Below are 20,880 nucleotides of genomic sequence, written 5' to 3' on the forward strand. Positions count from 1 at the left end.
AAAATCTATGGAGAAAAAATTTAATATATTGGAAACCTTGGAGCTAAATGACAGAGAATTCAAGATAGAAATCCTAAAAATCCTCCGAGATATACAAGAAAACACAGAAAGGCAATATAGGGAGCTCAGAAAACAACTCCATGAACACAAAGAATATATGTCCAAGGAAATTGAAACTATAAAAACAAATCAAACAGAGATGAAAAACTCAATTCACGAGCTGAAAAACGAAGTAACAAGCTTAGCTAATAGAACAGGTCAGATAGAAGAGAGGATTAGTGAAATAGAAGACAAGCAACTTGAGGCACAACAGAGAGAAGAAGAAAGAGACTCAAAAATTAAAAAAAATAAGATAGCCCTACAAGAATTATCTGACTCCATCAAAAAGAATAACATAAGAATAATAGGTATATCAGAGGGAGAAGAGAGAGAAAATGGAATGGAGAACATACTTAAACAAATAATTGATGAGAACTTCCCAAGCCTGTGGAAAGAACTAAAGCCTCAAGTTCAAGAAGCAAACAGAACTCCAAGTTTTCTTAACCCCAACAAACCTACTCCAAGGCATATCATAATGAAATTGACACAAACCAACAGCAAAGAAAAAATTCTCAAGGCAGCCAGGGAAAAGAAGAATACAACATATAAAGGAAGGCCCATTAGATTATCATCAGATTTCTCAGCAGAAACTCTACAAGCTAGAAGAGAGTGGACCCCAATATTTAAAGTCCTGAAAGAGAGGAACTTTCAGCCACGAATACTATACCCATCAAAGCTATCCTTCAAATACGAAGGAGAAATAAAAACATTCACAGATACAGAAAAGATGAGGGAATTTATCATCAGAAAACCCCCACTCCAGGAATTACTAAAGGGGGTTCTCCAATCAGATACAAAGAACAAAAAAAAACAGAGCCACAAGTAAAAGCTCCAAGAAGAACACAATAAAACCAAATTTAAACTGTGACAACAACAAAAAGAAAGAGGGGGAGAAGACGGAGATTAACAGTAGCAAAGGACGATGGAGTGCAAAAGTACTCACAAAATAGTTCGCTACAATGAACAGGGTAGGGACCCTTTTCATTACTCAAAGGTAACCACCATTGAAAAAACCACCACAGAAGCACATGAGATAAAAAAGATAGCAACAGAGGAAAGATGTATGGAATACAACCAAATAAAAACAAAAGATAGAAAAACGAAAGAGAAGGATCAAACAAGACACAAAACTAACAGAAAGCAAGATATAAAATGGCAATAGGGAACTCACAAGTATCAATAATTACACTAAATGTAAATGGATTAAACTCACCAATAAAAAGGCACAGAGTAGCAGAATGGATTAAAAAAGAAAATCCAACTGTATGCTGCCTACAGGAAACTCATCTAAGTAACAAGGATAAAAACAAATTCAAAGTGAAAGGCTGGAAAACAATACTCCAAGCAAATAACATCCAAAAAAAAGCAGGTGTAGCAATACTCATATCGGATAATGCTGACTACAAGACAGGAAAAGTACTTAGAGACAAAAATGGCCATTTCATAATGGCTAAGGGGACACTGAATCAAGAAGACATAACAATTCTTAATATATATGCACCAAACCAAGGAGCACCAAAATATATAAGACAGCTACTTATTGATCTTAAAACAAAAACTGACAAAAATACAATCATACTTGGAGACCTCAATACACCGCTGACGGCTCTAGATCGGTCATCCAAACAGAGAATCAACAAAGACATAGTGGCCTTAAACAAAACACTAGAGCACCTGGATATGATAGACATCTACAGGACATTTCATCCCAAAGTGACTGAGTATACATTTTTCTCCAGTGTACATGGATCATTCTCAAGAATTGACCATATGTTGGGCCACAAAAACAATATCAGCAAATTCAGAAAAATTGAAGTTGTACCAAGCATATTTTCTGATCATAAAGCCTTGAAACTAGAATTCAACTGCAAAAAAGAGGAAAAAAATCCCACAAAAATGTGGAAACTAAACAACATACTTTTAAAAAATGAATGGGTCAAAGAAGAAATAAGTGCAGAGATCAAAAGATATATACAGACTAATGAAAATGACAATACGACATATCAGAATCTATGGGATGCAGCAAAAGCAGTGATAAGAGGGAAGTTCATATCGCTTCAGGCATATATGAACAAACAAGAGAGAGCCCAAGTGAACCACTTAACTTCCCACCTTAAGGAACTAGAAAAAGAAGAACAAAGACAACCCAAAACCAGCCGAAGAAAGGAGATAATAAAAATCAGAGCAGAAATAAATGAATTAGAGAACAGAAAAACTATAGAAAAAATTAATAGAACAAGGAGCTGGTTCTTTGAAAAGATCAACAAAATTGACAAACCCTTGGCAAGACTTACCAAGGAAAAAAGAGAAAGAACTCATATAAACAAAATCCAAAATGAAAGAGGAGAAATCACCACGGACACCGTAGATATACAAAGAATTATAGTAGAATACTATGAAAAACTTTATGCCACTAAATTCAACAACCTAGAAGAAATGGATAAATTTCTAGAAAAATACAACCTTCCTAGACTGAGTCAAGAAGAAGCAGAAAGCCTAAACAGACCTATCAGTAGAGAAGAAATAGAAAAAACCATTAAAAACCTCCCCAAAAATAAAAGTCCAGGCCCTGACGGCTATACCAGCGAATTTTATCAAACATTCAAAGAAGACTTGGTTCCTATTCTACTCAAAGTCTTCCAAAAAATTGAAGAAGAAGCAATACTTCCAAACACATTTTATGAGGCCAACATAACCCTCATACCAAAACCAGGCAAGGATGGCACAAAAAAAGAAAACTACAGACCAATATCTCTAATGAATACAGATGCTAAAATACTAAACAAAATACTAGCAAATCGAATACAACAACATATTAAAAAAATAATACATCATGATCAAGTAGGATTCATCCCAGAATCTCAAGGATGGTTCAACATACGTAAAACGGTTAATGTAATACACCATATCAACAAAACAAAGAACAAAAACCACATGATCTTATCAATAGACGCAGAAAAGGCTTTCGATAAAATACAACACAATTTTATGTTTAAGACTCTCAACAAAATGGGTATAGAAGGAAAATATCTCAACATGATAAAGGCCATATATGATAAACCATCAGCTAACATCATATTAAATGGCACTAAACTGAAGGCTTTCCCCCTTAAATCAGGAACAAGACAGGGTTGTCCACTCTCTCCACTCTTATTTAATGTGGTACTAGAGGTTCTAGCCAGAGCAATCAGACAAGACAAAGAAATAAAAGGCATCCATATCGGAAAAGAAGAAGTAAAGGTATCACTTTTTGCAGATGATATGATCCTATACATCGAAAACCCCAAAGAATCCACAAAAAGACTACTAGAAACAATAAGCCAATACAGTAAGGTCGCAGGATACAAAATTAACATACAGAAGTCAATAGCCTTTCTATATGCCAACAATGAAACAACTGAGAAGGAACTCAAAAGAATAATCCCCTTCACGATTGCAACAAAAAAAATAAAATACTTAGGAATAAACATAACAAAGAATGTAAAGGACTTATATAATGAAAACTATAAACCATTGTTAAGGGAAATCGAAAAAGATATAATGAGATGGAAGAATATACCTTGTTCTTGGCTAGGAAGAATAAATATAATCAAGATGGCTATATTACCCAAAGCAATATACAAATTTAATGCAATTCCCATCAAAATTCCAATGACATTTTTTAAAGAAATAGAGCAAAAAATCGTCAGATTTATATGGAACTATAAAAAACCCCGAATAGCCAAAGCAATCCTAAAGAAAAAGAATGAAGCTGGGGGCATAACAATACCTGACTTCAAACTCTATTATAGGGCCACGACAATCAAAACAGCATGGTATTGGCAGAAAAATAGACACTCAGACCAATGGAACAGAATAGAAAGTCCAGAAATAAAACCACATATATATAGTCAAATAATTTTTGATAAAGGGGCCAACAACACACAATGGAGAAAAGAAAGCCTCTTCAATAAATGGTGCTGGGAAAACTGGAAAGCCACATGCAAAAGAATGAAACTGGACTACAGTCTCTCCCCCTGTACAAAAATTAACTCAAAATGGATCAAAGATCTAAACATAAGACCTGAAACAATTAAGTACATAGAAGAAGACATAGGTACTCAACTCATGGACCTGGGTTTTAAAGAGCATTTTATGAATTTGACTCCAATGGCAAGAGAAGTGAAGGCAAAAATTAATGAATGGGACTACATCAGACTAAGAAGTTTTTGCTCAGCAAGGGAAACTGATAACAAAATAAACAGAAAGCCAACTAAATGGGAGATGATATTTTCAAACAACAGCTCAGATAAGGGCCTAATATCCAAAATATACAAAGAACTCATAAAACTCAACAACAAACAAACAAACAATCCAATAAAAAAATGGGAAGAGGATATGAATAGACACTTCTCCCAGGAAGAAATACAAATGGCCAACAGATATATGAAAAGATGCTCATCTTCTTTAGCTATTAGAGAAATGCAAATCAAAACGGCAATGAGATACCACCTCACACCTGTTCGATTAGCTGTTATTAGCAAGTCAGGTAATAGCAAATGTTGGAGAGGCTGTGGAGAAAAAGGAACCCTCATACACTGTTGGTGGGAATGTAAAGTAGTACAACCATTATGGAAGAAAGTATGGTGGTTCCTCAAAAAACTGAAAATAGAACTACCTTATGACCCAGCAATCCCTCTACTGGGTATATATCCCCAAAACTCAGAAACATTGATACGTAAAGACACATGCAGCCCCATGTTTATTGCAGCATTGTTCACAGTGGCCAGGACATGGAAACAACCAAAAAGCCCATCAATAGATGACTGGATAAAGAAGATGTGGCACATATACACTATGGAATACTACTCAGCCATAAGAAATGATGACATCGGAACATTTACAGCAAAATGGTGGGATCTTGATAACATGATACGAAGCGAAATAAGTAAATCAGAAAAAAACAGGAACGGTATTATTCCATACGTAGGTGGGACATAATAGTGAAACTAAGAGACATTGATAAGAGTGTGGTGGTTACGGGGGGGAGGGGGGAATGGGAGAGGGATAGGGGGTGGGAGGGGCACAAAGGAAACAAGATAGAAGGTGACAGAGGACAATCTGACTTTGGGTGGTGGGTATGCAACATAATTGAACGACAAGATAACCTGGACTTGTTATCTTTGAATATATGTATCCTGATTTATTGATGTCACCCCATTAAAAAAATAAAATTATAAAAAAAAAAAAAAAAAAAAAGTCAGTGTAAGAAGGAAAAATCAAAAGAATAAACTTTTGACATACCATGTGATGTAGCAATGTCACAGATTATGTTAACTTCATCCAGGGGCAGCCTCCAGGAAGCACATTCTTCAGTAAAGGTTTGAGATCTTCCTTCATGTCTTTCTATTGGATACTCCTGTATATTTATAAGTGCTGGGCCCTGTAATAAATATTACCCGAGTTAAGAAATTTGGATACTTACCAAAATGTAGACTAGCTATAGTTCTTCCAAAATACAGAATTTAAACTTAAATAATCAATATCTTGATTATCTCTTCTTATTTTTTTGACTGGCACGGTATTTACAACAATACCATAAAATCACATTTATAAATGCTCTCACATGTGCTACATTATTTAATTTCATACTTTATTTTCTTTTTACTCATAAACTATACAAGGTATAAAATCCATAGTATTTCTCATTATTTCATTTCTTCCTAAGCCAAGAGCAACTTTTGAACTCCAAATATTGAGACTCAGGGCTGTCCAAACCAGAATAATAATTTGTAAATAAATGAATCAGGGACTGATATAGTTCCATTGTAAAGAATGACTATTATTATTATTATATCATTATACAGAATGCAATGGCTAAACCTAAGTCTTTGAAATAAAATATAAAACACAGTGACAACTGAAATTAAAAACAACTTACTGATAAGCACTACTGCTAATTGTAAAAGGTAGAGTATTTTACACACGGTAAAATATTATTTAATAGAAACATAAGCTGAGGAACAAATTTAATAACGTTATTGATATTAGCGCTGAGTACTCAGATATGATATCCTGGAAGGATTATAGAGATGTAACTAAAATTTCAATGATTTGTACGCTTTACAATCAGTCCTTAATGAATAAAAACCGTTTGGGTTAGATAGCGACTATTGTGGCATCCATGCTCCCCTCACCCTTTCAGACTAGTCTGTATCTCATGAGCAGGAAGACTAGAGGCTACATTCCTCACACTCCCTTGCAGTGAGGGTTCTGCATGTGTGTTAGGTTCTTCCAGTTGGATGCACTTGCATGCAATTTGGAAGGCAGATGAGGTAGTGGCTGTCTTCCTGCAGCTCTAGTGGACAAGGCGTCTCCGACAAATAAGCAGTCAGATTCTCTGTTCTACTGCAGGCAGGGATGAACTAGGGCCCACAGGTCAACTCTGCTTCACTGCCTGCTTTTGTAAATAATATATTACTGAAACACAGACACACTCGGATGTTAATGTATTGTCTAAAGCTGCTCTGTGCTACCACGGCAGAGTTGAGTAGCTGTGACAGAATCTGGATGGTCACAAACCCTAAAATATTTACCACCTGATGTTTTGTAGAACAATTTTGCTGATCTTGTTTTCCTGTGTAGCTCTCAGCAGCAGGAGTGGTAGCAGAAGTAGATATACTGATCTTGAAAATAAAAGTGCAGTGGTGGCCCCTAGACTTTTGTTCCTCTTGTCCTTTCTAACAATTTTATAAGCATATAATTCTCTATAGTAAATCCCTTTTTGCTTAAAATACATAAAGTGGTTTCTATTGCAACTAGTGATTGATACTTCTTTCCTTGGCCTTTTTACACAAAGACAAATATCATGGGCGACTGTCCTAGGATCACACACAAGACTCCCGGTTCTCTGGAAATACAGGTTCCCTCTCAGGAATTCTCCTACCACAGCAAGAACCTACATTAAGTCCTTCAGAGGCCAGACTGGCTTGAGAGTCAGAGAAGAAGCTAAATCTACTCTAAAATATCATCAGAACAAGTAAATCATTTCTGAGCTTGTATGAATTTTCTCCAATGAAGATACAGAAAAATTTGTAACACTCAATGTTTTAATGACAAAAAAATAAATAAATAACATCAACCTTTATGTCTATATGATGAGTTTCTGCTGGACACATCAGTTTTTGCATTCCATTTCTTGACTGGCCGATTGTCCAGTAGCCCATGAATATCTGTTCTGGCAGAGGCAACCTGTCAAGGATGGTTTGAAAAGTAAATATTCTTTCTTGGTTCCAAATCATAGAAAAACATAATGAGCCATCTATTATCAACCACACAAATAAATTTGAAGAATGCTTTACTTAGAACTTTTTTTCCATTTTATTAAAAGAGTCTACTTTAAGGAGAAAAGACTGCACATTTCTGAAATTCAGAAGGTAAAGTACTATTCTGCTTTTACCTTAATGACATATATAATTGATCACATATTTTTCCCTTGAATTGATAAAATACTTACCAATTTGACATCTAAATTCTTGCTACACTATAGAAAGGATTTAGGCAAAGAAAATGGAGCAACTATCAAATTTTCAGTATATTCTTTTAAATTTGGAATAAAATAATAAATACTATAGAATACCATCAGTCACACGTTTTTAAGTTGTACACAGCAAGTTTCATAGTCTATTTTAGCACCTTAATTATTTTTCACTTTGAATTGAAATATTATATACAGAAGCATTCATGTAAATGTGCCACTTAGTCCTGGACACACCGGTACCCAAAACCAGTATCCAAAGAAACAGAGTCACCAGCACCCAGAAAGCTCCTTAGGACTACTTTGGTCATTACACTCCTGATTTCTAATGGAATTATTCTGTGTAGCTTGGTTGGTCCAAGCATGTCAGCTTCAGGTGTTAAAAATAGCTCAATTAATTCAAGCATCAGCCCTAGACAGGGGTTGCTGGGTGGATCCCTGTTAGGGCACATGCAGGAGTCTGTCTCACTATCTCCCCTCCTCTCACTTTGAAAAAAAAAAAGGTTCCTTTTTATTTAAAGTGACTTTTAAATAAAGTAACTTGTCACAAGACATATGGAAATGCTAATGTATAAAACCATAGACAAATTTTTGAGAAGAAAGCCTTCATTTTTAATCATACTCTCTTTTCTTTGTCTCCAAAAAGGAACCATCAATTTTTAATTCGTTATAAATTTCTTATTCCATGGTAAATTAAGGCTAACAATGATTCAGAGTTAAATTTCTTTAAAAACAATGCACATGTAGCTATAAATTGAAATGCATGCTTAGAATGAGTTTGAGGATCATTAAAAGAGTACATATTTATAGTTAGGAATCATTTTATTTTCAGTAAGAGCAGTCTGCACTATATTTTCATATGCTTTATAAAACATGTAAGGTTCAGACATTTTTGGCATAAAATAACAGAATCAAGCATTCTGGTAGAATATACTCTTTGGTCCTTTGAAATATTGATGTTGAACACAAAAGGAAAGAAATTTACATTGAAATTCTTTGATGTCATCCGACAAATCTCTTAACAGGAAGTAGGTGCTTTTTTTTATCTATCATCAAAAATGGCAATTTTCAACTTTTTTCTTTCTCATGGCACATATAAACTAATTAGTAAGGACCTCTTCTCCTTTAGTAACTAATTTATGTGTGTCACGAGATGAAAATGGTTGTAGTTAGTCAGAGGCACTGGCTCTTCACCCTTGGTAATTAGTTTATGTGTGCCATGAGAAAAAAAGGTTGAAAATCACTGATCTAAAATACATTTTAAATTATTCTGATTGGTCACCTACTTCCATGTTTTTACTGGAAATGAGGTAGGAAGGGCACTGAGTCAGGGGATTAACTGTTATTGTGTTCTCGCTGTTAAACATAATAAAGATCTTGAAAACATCTCATAGATTGGGATCTCTCTCTCCTTGCTTAGAGAGTAAACTGTATTATTCACTTGCTTTCAGAAGTTCACTGAAGAAGAATTCGGTCTCCAAATATCAAAGGAGATCAATCAATGCAGTAAGGAGACAACCTAGTTTCCCTTTAGCACAGAACACATGGTGAAACAGAATGCAGGAGACCTGGGTTCTAGTTTCAGTTTTTGATCATCAACTGTCAAGCATTATGCAGACTTCAAAGGGGACAGCTTGTTAACTTCTCCTTTGTGACATCAAGGGGAAGATCTGTAAGGCTCCTTAGTGCTTGGGGAGTTTCTGATGATCACTGAAGTGAGTAGAGGGAAGTGTCAGTGGTAGAGTCAATAGTCCTGTATTACCTTGGTGCTCGGGAATGAAAATAAAACAATCAAAGCAAAAATATCTATACCTACCACTAGAATAGGCGCCCTGAAAGACATTCATGCTTTAGTAATTAGCTTTTTAAAAGAAGCTCTAAATATATCCCATTCTTTGATGACAACAAAAACAGTTACACACTTCGAAATTTAACTATGTTTTTTTTTTAATTTTATTTATTTATTTTTTACAGAGACAGAGAGAGGGATAGACAGGGACAGAGAGACAGGAACGGAGAGAGATGAGAAGCATCAATCATTAGTTTTTCATTGCGCGTTGAAACACCTTAGTTGTTCATTGATTGCTTTCTCACATGTGCCTTGACCACGGGCCTTCAGCAGACCAAGCAACCCCTTGCTGGAGCCAGCGACCTTGGGTCCAAGCTGGTGAGCTTTGCTCAAACCAGATGAGCCTGCACTCAAGCTGGTGACCTCAGGGTCTCGAACCTGGGTCCTTCCGCATCCCAGTCCGATGCTCTATCCACTGCGCCACCGCCTGGTCAGGCTTAACTATGTTTCTTAATGGGACAATTACTTAACAAAAATGATTCTTGCTTGATAGGTTCATATTTACCCTAAAACTGATTGATCTAATATAGCCTTTAATAATCATAAAACTATCATATAGATGCTAAAAAAACAAACAAACAAAAAAACCCCACTTAATCCATTTGAGAAAAAGTAACTTTACTCAGCATCTAATTTTTACTGACAGTTTCAGGGATATTCATGAAATCTGGTTTGAACTTGCCAACTCATTCTAGATAATTGTCATGGAAATTACAGGCTATAGGGTTCCATCTAAAAACAGCACTAGCTGGCTGGCAGGGTATGGTAAGGACTTCAGGTGCCCCAAAGAGAATGTACTCCAGAAGCACTTAAGATGCTAGTGGGCAGTCACAACTACAACTGAAAGACACATTTGCAGGGTCTTCCGGAGTTGCATAATCAAACTGACTTCATCCAGCAACTTGATAACACGAAGTGTTGTTTCTAGACTTTTCCAATGGGCTCCAGACTGGCCCAATGAAATAAACCAAAGCCCCTCATTTATTTTCCACTACTCCTCCCAATACGCTGTGGGAAAATATGATCATTACTAACTCTCTCCCCTTTGATGAGTTAGTAGTCAGGGAGAAAGGGAAGCAGTAAAACTGTATGCATGAGCAAGCTTTGATTTTGAAGCATAATCAACTTTAACTTGAGGGAACTCTAAACTAATAACCAATTAGCCAAAGTTCCTATATTCCTTTATTAAAACATGTCATCTAACTCTGACCAGATTTAAGTTGTTATACCTGATTTGATTGAAACAACAATGGTATTTTCCATGGTTTTAAGATCCTGTCACTTGTTTTGTTTAACTTTGTTAAAGTTCTACCAGGAATGATGTCTGGATTTAATTTTAAAGGGGAGAAGGAAAAATTTAAGGCCTATAAATAGCACTACATTTTATATTCAATGTCATTCATAAATTTATGTTTTCTTAAAACAATGAAGTATTTCAATTCATATGTTGTGATGTTTCTTAATCCTTTGTGGAAGTATTAAGAAAGATCTGGAAGTAAAAGTTTTAACTATAAGAATGGAGAATATTGAAATCATGACTTGGGTCAAAGGATAGCACTGAGCAGTTACAGAAAGGAAAATGAAAGTTTTATTTTTTCTAAACCTGCATACAGTTCCTAACATGAGGCATATGGACACCACAGTCAAGTAATACACTCTGAATGACATGAAAGGATTTGTCTGAGATTGTTTCCATAAAGAGGTGAGCTGGGTTTCAAAGAGTATGTTCTGGCACATTTCTGCCTTCTCTGAACATTTGCCAGTACTATTTTTGGAGTATGAAAGACACACATGAAAAAGATTTGGATTTTTTTAGGGGCGTTATGTAATTGGAAGTTGTTGACATACCTATTATCAGCAATTCCTAAAACACTGCCTTACCACAAGAACTACTAATTTTCATGGGAATAATGGAACCCTTCAGGGTAGTTCCACCAACTCTCAAAAATTCGCCAATTACTAATCACGTTTGAAAAGAAAAAGAACAACTCTGATTTTAGTAGGCCTCAGTCATCCCTAATGTTTTAAGCCTAACCTCTGGTACAAATTAGGGTAGACTGTCCAAACGAGTTTATGGGAGCCCGAAGAGAACAAGCCAGACCTTGGGCTCTCCCCTCTTCCTCTTGCACTCCAGCTAACTTATGCCTTGGCTACCTTGAACGGCTGCTCGCGAGTCCTGACCATGCCGTGCATGCTCATGCTTGCATGCGGCCATCACCTCAGTCTAGAATTCCTTTCCACTTTTGCCTCTTTAGGGAAATCCTCCTTCTTAAGGCCCAATTCAAATACCACTTCCTCTTGCATGCCTCTCCCACATTTCTTTCTGGACAGAATGAATCCCTTGCTATTCTGGGTTTCCATGTAAATTTGCACTGTTAGAATAGAGTTTTGTATAAGTTGCCAATTTTCAAATCTACAACCTGATAGGAAATAAAAGTTTTGGAGATCAAGGTCATAAGGGAATCTTATGAAACCTCCCATAAATATTTTTATTTAAAACAAAATTTTTTTAAAAATACAGCACACTAAAGAATACAGAAAATCCCCTTTAAATACTTTAAATTAGTGATCATGGGTACTACTATTACCAGTTAACCTTCCTTGTTTACTAGAAACTTCTGAATCTCCCCCCCTGTAGTCTCACATGTTGCTGGTGAATTAATTTTGCTGCAGATGATACACACACAATGGGGATGTGTACGGGTTTCTCCTTTCTGGGCTCGACTCTGCATTTAAACATATGGCTTTCACTTTATAACTTAGACCTGTGTACCTTTGCCACCTAGGTCCTATGGAGGTCACAGAAATGAAGAGTAATTTAGATGCATGAGATGGAAACAGATTTGGAGAAACCTGCTATTATTCTTGGCTGACACTTCTCAAGTGCACTCCCCGATGTCCAGGATGACACCGTGCCGTCTTGGTGCAGCTGTCCAACGCCACTCATGCCAAAGCAGATGCTGTCAGCTTGCTCTGCGGGCCCCCCAAGCCTTCCTTCCCCTCGCAGAAGCTGCCAGACCACAGTTTGGGGACCTGCATCTCCTTTCCCTTATCTTCAAATTTCACTGCAAGAACTTCTCTTCCTCTGCCATTTGCTTTACCAGCCACATTAAAGTATTTTGAATCTTAAGTACTTCCCTTTTCTAATTATCCACATCAAAAATGACTGGGACTATAAAACTCTTCCACTTGGAAATTTTCCTGGGGAGTGGGGGGTGAGTAAGAAACCTCTGTATTTCTCACAAGAAGGACTTAGAGGCTGAGATCACTCTACTGTGACTGTAGCTTTGAATAAAATGTTGCATAACAAGGCTGACAGTTGACAATGTTGGCCCAACTAGATTGTTAATTCACTGAGCGTAAGATTTCCATCTCCCTCACTGGTGTCTCACTCACAGAATCCATCAATTTTGCCACCGAAACACCCCTCACGTCCCTCTTCATTCTCACTGCCACAGCACAGCTCACAGCTCCTCGTGTGGATTCCTACAGCTATTCTGAATGGGTCTTCAGTTTCAATGTCTTTCAGTTTATCACCTTTAGAAAACCAAAAAAGGTTTTTTTAAAATTATGAATCTGACCATGCTACAATCTGGTTTAAAGTTCTTCTGTGCTTCTCCCTCCCCCGACTCTTCTCCCTTTTAGCTTCACCACACAGCACACCCTCGTTTAACTTTAGTCAGCAAACTACCTGCAATTTCTAAAATGCATCATGTCCTCTTAAAACTCTCTGCTTGAAGCATTCGTCCTCCCTTCTTTGCCTGGAGAACCCCTAGAAATAGCTGAAGGACTTGGCTTGGTTATCCTCCCTGCCTCCTCCACAGGGCAGGAGGCAGTAAACCATCTTCGCTCTCTCGTGTATGGCTCTAACGTACACAAGTCACTCTTTACTTGGGAGTTTTCCCAATTAACCGTGACCTCTGGAAGGTAGGAACTGAACCTTCCTCACCTTTAGATTCCTGACTCCCTACCTAGTGTTTACCACATAAGTAACTCAGAAGTGTTTGTTAAATGAGTGCATGCTTGGTTACACTACAACCAACATCTGACCTGCTTGTTCCTCATCTCAATGGCAACCTGTAAAACATCATGGCACATCTTCCTGACTATATGATTCCCAACCAATGATGCAATCTACTTTACAGGTGTATCTGGAAGAGTCAGCTGTTGGTGTGGTTTGGGGATTTCTATCCAGCCGGGTGACAGGCTTTTACAACGTAATACAAATGCTTAATGGATCAAGGTTAATTAGTGAGACTGCTTAAGATAAGTATAAAAGAGTCATAGATCTTGACATTTTCTATGCATTTTGGGCTTATATTTTTATTTCTTTTGTATCCCCACTTAAGGAGCTGAAGGCAAATTTAATAGTTGTGAAGCTACTTCATAACATACCAAAAGACTACAGGGTGAAGACTATGAAACTATGAAACCATGAAACCTAACATCTCTCTTCTACTTAAAATAATGCTGAGATGTCATAATGTAAACCTTATTATATTTGAAAACAAGAGCTTTTTAGTGAAGTAAATAATTATACAGAGTGGAATTGTACATTTCAGAATTTCATAACTAATACTGTGAACTCATTTGTAAAAACTAGGAAGAATACAAAAAGAAAATCATAGCATATAACAGTTTGTAAGGAGAGGCACAAAAACATTAAAAAGAGAGTCTTAAAATTTAATGGGATAAACAGTAAACTGATATTCATTCCTATTTTCTTTCTTTATTTCTTTCTTTCTTTTTTTTTTTTTTTTTTGTATTTTTCTGAAGCTGGAAACGGGGAGAGACAGACAGACTCCCGCATGTGCCCGACCAGGATCCACCCGGCACGCCCACCAGGGTCGAAGCTCTGCCCACCAGGGGGCGACGCTCTTCCCCTCCGGGGCGTCGCTCTGCCATGACCAGAGCCACTCTAGCGCCTGGGGCAGAGGCCAAGGAGCCATCCCCAGCGCCCGGGCCATCTTTGCTCCAATGGAGCCTTGGCTGCGGGAGGGGAAGAGAGAAACAGAGAGGAAGGAGGGCGGGGGTGGGTGGGTGGAGAAGCAAATGGGCGCTTTTCCTGTGTGCCCTGGCCGGGAATCAAACCCGGCTCCCCCGCACACCAGGCCGACGCTCTACCGCTGAGCCAACCGGCCAGGGCCCATTCCTATTTTCAAACATAAAGCTAATGAAATTACTCAAAAGAGAAACTCTGGTTAGGGATGTTGTTTTTAATGCTTTTAGTACTTTGGAGACCCCATGGTTGGTCTTGGGCAGAGACGCAAGAGCTGCTATTGATGTTCCAAATACACAGGAGAAGTCTTTAACATAGAAAATTCATTCTAGACAGAGATCCCTTCAAAGACACATCTCATATGGATAAAGTTGCTCTGTCTGCAAATATGCCCACTTCGCACTACTCTAAAGAGAAAGATCAGTTCTAAACATGATCATGTAATACACACTGCAATGAGATATTAACATCTTATAATAGGAAAACACAATCTCAGCTACCTTCATTGGAATTCTATTAAAACAGGCTTTGAGAAAGGCTGATAAAGTAACACATGGTCACTGGTATAAGGCAGAAGAATGACTACATACTTAGCTGCCCAATTTGATCAAGGATAATGAATCATAGAACCTATGAGTTAGAAGTTAAAAGACTTTTTAATCAAGTGGTGCAAGTTTGAATCTCAAGTACCCCCCAACAAGATTTGTCCAGGTCTGCCTGAACCCAATCTGTAGGAGATACACCCTCCATGTCCCTTGGGTAATCCATTCCATCTCTGAACATAGGAGCTACTGGCTGTGAGATGGAGGCCAACTCTTTAAGTTGTAATAACTTAGAAGCAACTCACAAGAAGTGCACAATGACTTATAATTACTCTGCTAAAGCTGACTATATTAATGAGCATGATTTTAAGGATAGTAGTGCAAACTAAAGGATTCTATATAGAATAAGCTTAAAAACTTTGTTCTCATTCTGAAGAATTTGTGAATATTATCAATTTTTATTTTTCAAAAAGCAAATCCTCATTTTAAGAGAAAAGATTTAAGAAAATTTGTATGCATCTTATTAAAAATATTTTTTACTTACTATGGAATCAATGACGAATGGCTAATATTAACTTGAAGGAAATTGTAATTAAAACAATGGGCCTAGTCATTGATGTAAAAGTTATATGCATACTTTGTATGATATATATTCCAAAATGATAGGAAATGAAATTTGAACAATTCCAAAGTTCCCACTATCTCTACAATCTTGCGACCCAGTGTGGCACTGCATCGCTTTCCTCATGGGGAGCTCTATGGAGACAACATGGTGGAGGAGCAAAATGATGTCCGTTGTGGAGCAGACAGATCTGTGGTTGAGCCCCCCATCCTGCCATTTATTCGTTGTATAATTTGTTAAGTATCTAAAATCTCCAGAAACTCAGTTTTTCACTTGTGAAATAGAAATACACACATATACACACACATTCCAACACCCAATAGATAATAAAACTGAAAGAACTACTTGCCTACTAGAAAAAAATAGAATTGTTGTATAGCTTAAGTGAATTAATATTTGTAAAGTGCTTAGCACTTAGTAAGCACTTGATAAATATCAAATATTTTTATTCTTGCTGCTTTAAAAATACGTTGTCTACCCTCATTTGATGTGTCTACCAATGATTAAACTTATATTGGGTTGCCATGCCACAGACTCGCTCAGTTAATCTCTTGTTTGCTATTGGAAAGGGCGCCAACATTCCACCTCTGGAGTGGTCATTGCAGTGTGGTGTAAGCTTTGCTGTACTAGTGGCAACTGACAGCAATTTCAGACTAGACCTTTATTTTTATTTTTATTTTTATTTATTTATTTATTTATTTTCATTTTTCTGAAGCTGGAAACAGGGAGAGACAGTCAGACAGACTCCCGCATGCGCCCGACCGGGATCCACCCGGCATGCCCACCAAGGGGTGACGCTCTGCCCACCAGGGGGCGATGCTCTGCCCATCCTGGGGGTCGCCATGTTGTGACCAGAGCCACTCTAGCGCCTGAGGCAGAGGCCACAGAGCCATCCCCAGCGCCCGGGCCATCTTTGCTCCAATGGAGCCTTGGCTGCGGGAGGGGAAGAGAGAGACAGAGAGGAAGGCGCGGCGGAGGGGTGGAGAAGCAAATGGGCGCTTCTCCTATGTGCCCTGGCCGGGAATCAAACCCGGGTCCTCCGCACGCTAGGCCGACGCTCTACCGCTGAGCCAACCGGCCAGGGCCTAGACCTTTATTTTTAAATGATTATTTTACTTAAATAAGAAAACACGATGAAAAATTCCAGTGCCCAGATAGTCTGTGGACATTAAAAAGTAACATGTAGAAAGTAATACATGTGTTAGAATATTAATACAGTATGGAAAGTGAGGCCTGTTTTTCCCTTTCTAGGGCCTTTCAAAGGCAACTATATACTATCAACATTACTATGTGATTTTAAATTGTTTAAAATGTGAATATATTAAAGAAATTTAATTTAAAAACTGTTAATATGATCCTAGATCTTGTTAATTCAAAGTTACTTTATTTTGCCTTAAAAATGAAATTAAAAAAAAAAAATTTTTTTTTTTCCCTCTGAAGTTGGAAACGGGGAGGCAGTCAGACAGATTCCCGCATGTGCCTGACTGGTATCCACCCAGCATGCCCACCAGGGGGCGATGCTCTGCCCATCTTGGGGCGTCGCTCTGCTGCAATCAGAGCCATTCCAGTGCCCGAGGCAGAGGCCACAGAGCCATCCTCAGCGCCGGGCCAACTTTGCTCCAATGGAGCCTTGGCTGCGGGAGGGGAAGAGAGAGACAGAGAGGAAGGATAGGGGGAGGGGTGGAGAAGCAGATGGGCGCCTCTCCTGTGTGCCCTGGCCGGGAATCGAACCCGGGACTTCCGCACACCAGGCCGACGCTCTACCACTGAGCCAACCGGCCAGGGCTGAAAATATTTTAATAGAGTCTTTGAAAGCAGAGAGGAAACACAGAGGTCAACAGGACATCCGAGGAGTAGTTTTAAGACTCCAACAGAGCATCCTCACCAGCTATGGGACACCTTTAAGTCTCATATACAGTCATTTTTATAAGTGCAGTTGGTCCGGCAACAGTGTTTTTATATATCTGAAAAGGATAATGAGATTTAAGCATGTGTATAAAGGCACAAAGGGTTGATATTAATGTTTCTATTCCTTATGAGAGTACTTGACATGCTCTATGGATCTGTTTACTATGTTTATAATAAATAGCTAATGCTTAAAATCTCAAGAAGAATGCAGAAAAAAGTAGGGTTGGGGGAGTGTCATTTGTACTCAAATCTAATTCATGAGAGCTAAATCTTTTTTCAACAAAGACGCTTGGGTACAAAATGTTTTTTTTAAAAAAACCTTTTCAGCCTGACCAGGCGGTGGTGCAGTGGATAGAGCGTCTGACTGGGATGCAGAGGACCCAGGTTCGAGACCCCAAGGTAGCCAGCTTGAGCACGGGCTCATCTGGCTTGAGCAAAAGCTCACCAGCTTCAACCCAAGGTCGCTGGCTTGAGCAAGGGGTTACTCAATCTGCTGAAGACCCACGGTCAAAGCACATATGAGAAAGCAATCAATGAACTAAGGTGTTGCAATGTGCAACGAAAAACTAATGATCGATGCTTCTCATCTCTCTGTTCCTATCTATCCCTCTCTCTAACTCTCTGTCTCTGTAAATAAATAAATAAATAAAGAAAAACATATTAAAAAAACCCTTTTCAGAGACATGTCTCTTCTTTTAAGGAAAAAAACCCAGCAAAAATAATAATAATAATAATAAAGATTAAAAAACTAGAATAAAATACTTCTCAGTGCATGATATAACACACAGAATCGCAAGATTAAGATCTAGAAGGATTTATAAAGTTATCTTCAGATGGTGGAATTACAAGTGTTTTAATTTTCCTTTAGCTAATTTATTTTAAACATAAATGGAAATTCATTCTTCTTTTAGTAAACACGCATCACAAAGAAATCCTACATGTTAAAACTTTTTAATTTCCTCAAAGTTTTTATTCTACTCAATGGATACAAATAAATTATTGGTAGTATGCCAGTGACAAATAGGCAATAAATGTGTGTGGGGGGGGATGAAACTGGCTTAAGAATAAACAAAGCAGTGTTGAAAAGGAAATCAACAGAGTTGAGGACAAAGAATTTGGAATCGGAAGGATGATCATTTAAATAGTTTATAGACATCGTGCCTCCTTGGAAAGATGGGGAGAGAAAATACACGAAGAGCATTTCAGAAGGCAGGGATAATTTCTCTGTTTGACTAATTTAAAAATGACTACAACATTTGAGAAGATTCCATAAATTGCTTTTGTGTTTTTAATCAGGAAGAAATGATGGCCAGTATGGTTCTTATATATGGGAGTCAAATAACATTTTTTAGAATGTTACTTTTCTATATGTTACCTTGTGGTTTATTTCATGATCCTTCATGATGTCAAAAGAAAGGGAAAAAAAAGAGGGGAAAGCTTAATTGGGAATGAAGAGATCTCTAAAATGACCTTTGATATGCTGAAAGTCTACATCCCCTTGTTACTTATTTTTCATTGTGTGATATGGGTAAATCTCCCAATCTGAATCTCTCATTACTCTCTGAAAAATAAGAATTTGTATATTATACATGTATGACATCATGGTCAATGATGTTTCTCTAGTAGATTACCTAAAATCCCAAAGCCCTTTTATACAAAAACTGCTGGTAATTTTCAGTATCCAAAGAATAACTCTGATTTAGAAATTGCCTACAACTGCATATCAATCTGCTTATGTTTTTAGAATTCCTTACAACTGGAATTACTATTTATAATATATTATCACAACTCTGTCCCATTAGCTTTCTAACCTTAGAGAAGTGATGTAACCTCTCTGTGGCTTAAATTTCTCATCTACAGAATGCAATAATAAGTATGTATGACAGGTTTGTTATGAGGACTATATAAATTCATGTGAAAAGAGTGCTTAGAAATGTGCTTATCACACAGTTACTTATAAGTGTTTATATCACCATCACTATTATTATTAATTAACATATTTGGAGGTATAGTCTACTGTAAATTTATGAAATGTCAATTTTCTTAAGAACTGTTAGGTTGAAGGTGGCATACAAATTTAAGATAAAATATTGTATAAATCACTTAAAAATGGAGGTAGAAAAGAAATAGGATGGTTTTCTTCCTTTAAAAGAAATGTTTCCCTAACATTTTAGAATTCATAAATTACTCTGAAAACACTTTTATATTTGGAAGAATTAATGTGCTAACAGTATAGTTATTCTCAAATAAAGTAAACTTTAGAAAAGCACCCACTCAAATTTGGCCAAAAATACCAGGTTTGACAAAGTCATAATCACCTCATAATACCACCTTGGGCCTTATAGAAATGTGCAGAGACTACAAGACAGGTACTGTCACTGTACTATTTAGGAGAACAAAAGGGAAAGTGACAGTATCTCTCTTCTGGGGAATTTTACTAAAGAGCATTAACGAGACACCACCAAATTGCCACGGTGTACTCTGACTTCAGCTGCGGAAGAAGGTGCTGTAGAAGACTGTCCACTGGTCAAGTGTCATCCCTGCAGGTGAACTTCCTCTTCTACGACATCTGCCTACATCTCTTTTTAGTTATATGCAGTGAACAGCCAACTATTTTTCCATCCACATCGTAAGTGTGACCATTTTATTCTGGACTCAGTGTAAGTTTGCTCCCATTCACTAAGTGGTGTGGTTGGATTACAGAACAAGAAAATAACAGGTTTTGGCAAAAATATTTTCATTCAGAGCAAAAGAATATAATAGTAATTAAAACATTCTGTCCTTCCTTAGGAACAGAAATCCAACGTGGATCTTCACTAACAGTGTTTGCACAGATGGGCAGGAGCCGCCTCAAAGAACTGGTTTAGCAAAAGGTCTAGAAGAGTCAAAGTAAATCATAAGACTGCATGGGAACAACTTTAACTCTTCGGAGGTCTGTGGGATTACTATTAACAGTGTGCAACTCTACAGGGAAAAATGAAAGTGTTAGTATCACTTTTTTTTATTAGTTTTTGCAAATGAGAGAAAATAGAGATTACATTAAAATGCAAAGGATGTTAGAAGAGGAAGGAACCTTATTAACCTTATAAAGATGACCATATATTCTAGCTTCTCTAGGACAATCTTATTTTATATCTTTTTACAGAGTTATTATTAATAGCACCCCATTCCATTCTCAAAAATCTCCTAATTAAATGATGTTACACAGTTATGATATATATAATAAAATGCCCTCATTTTACCAATAGAATAAAAAGTGTGTTTTTCCCTGACCTGGGCATGCAGTTTGAATGTACAACCAACTCTTGAATCCCCAGGCCACTGCCTTGTTCACTTTACCGTGCT

General features: G+C 37.3%; 1 protein-coding gene and 1 non-coding gene across 3 annotated transcripts in view; both read right to left on the reverse strand.

The window, feature by feature from the left end:
• VWA8 (von Willebrand factor A domain containing 8) overlaps positions 1 to 20,880 on the reverse strand; it is a 381,245-nt gene that overhangs the window by 134,346 nt on the left and 226,019 nt on the right. For both annotated transcript variants that reach the window (XM_066237778.1, XM_066237777.1), the window contains exons 27-28: positions 7,221 to 7,329; positions 5,383 to 5,521 (exon numbers count right to left, since the gene is read on the reverse strand). In XM_066237778.1, coding sequence (XP_066093875.1) covers positions 5,383 to 5,521; positions 7,221 to 7,329 — 248 coding nt within the window. The remainder of the gene's footprint in view (positions 1 to 5,382; positions 5,522 to 7,220; positions 7,330 to 20,880) is intronic.
• Positions 17,338 to 17,413, reverse strand: TRNAT-GGU (transfer RNA threonine (anticodon GGU)). The gene has a single exon. It is a non-coding gene; the product is annotated as a tRNA-Thr (tRNA).

Source organism: Saccopteryx bilineata, chromosome 6 (genome assembly GCF_036850765.1).
Source record: "Saccopteryx bilineata isolate mSacBil1 chromosome 6, mSacBil1_pri_phased_curated, whole genome shotgun sequence".
In the NCBI taxonomy this organism is placed as follows: Eukaryota; Metazoa; Chordata; class Mammalia; order Chiroptera; family Emballonuridae; genus Saccopteryx; species Saccopteryx bilineata.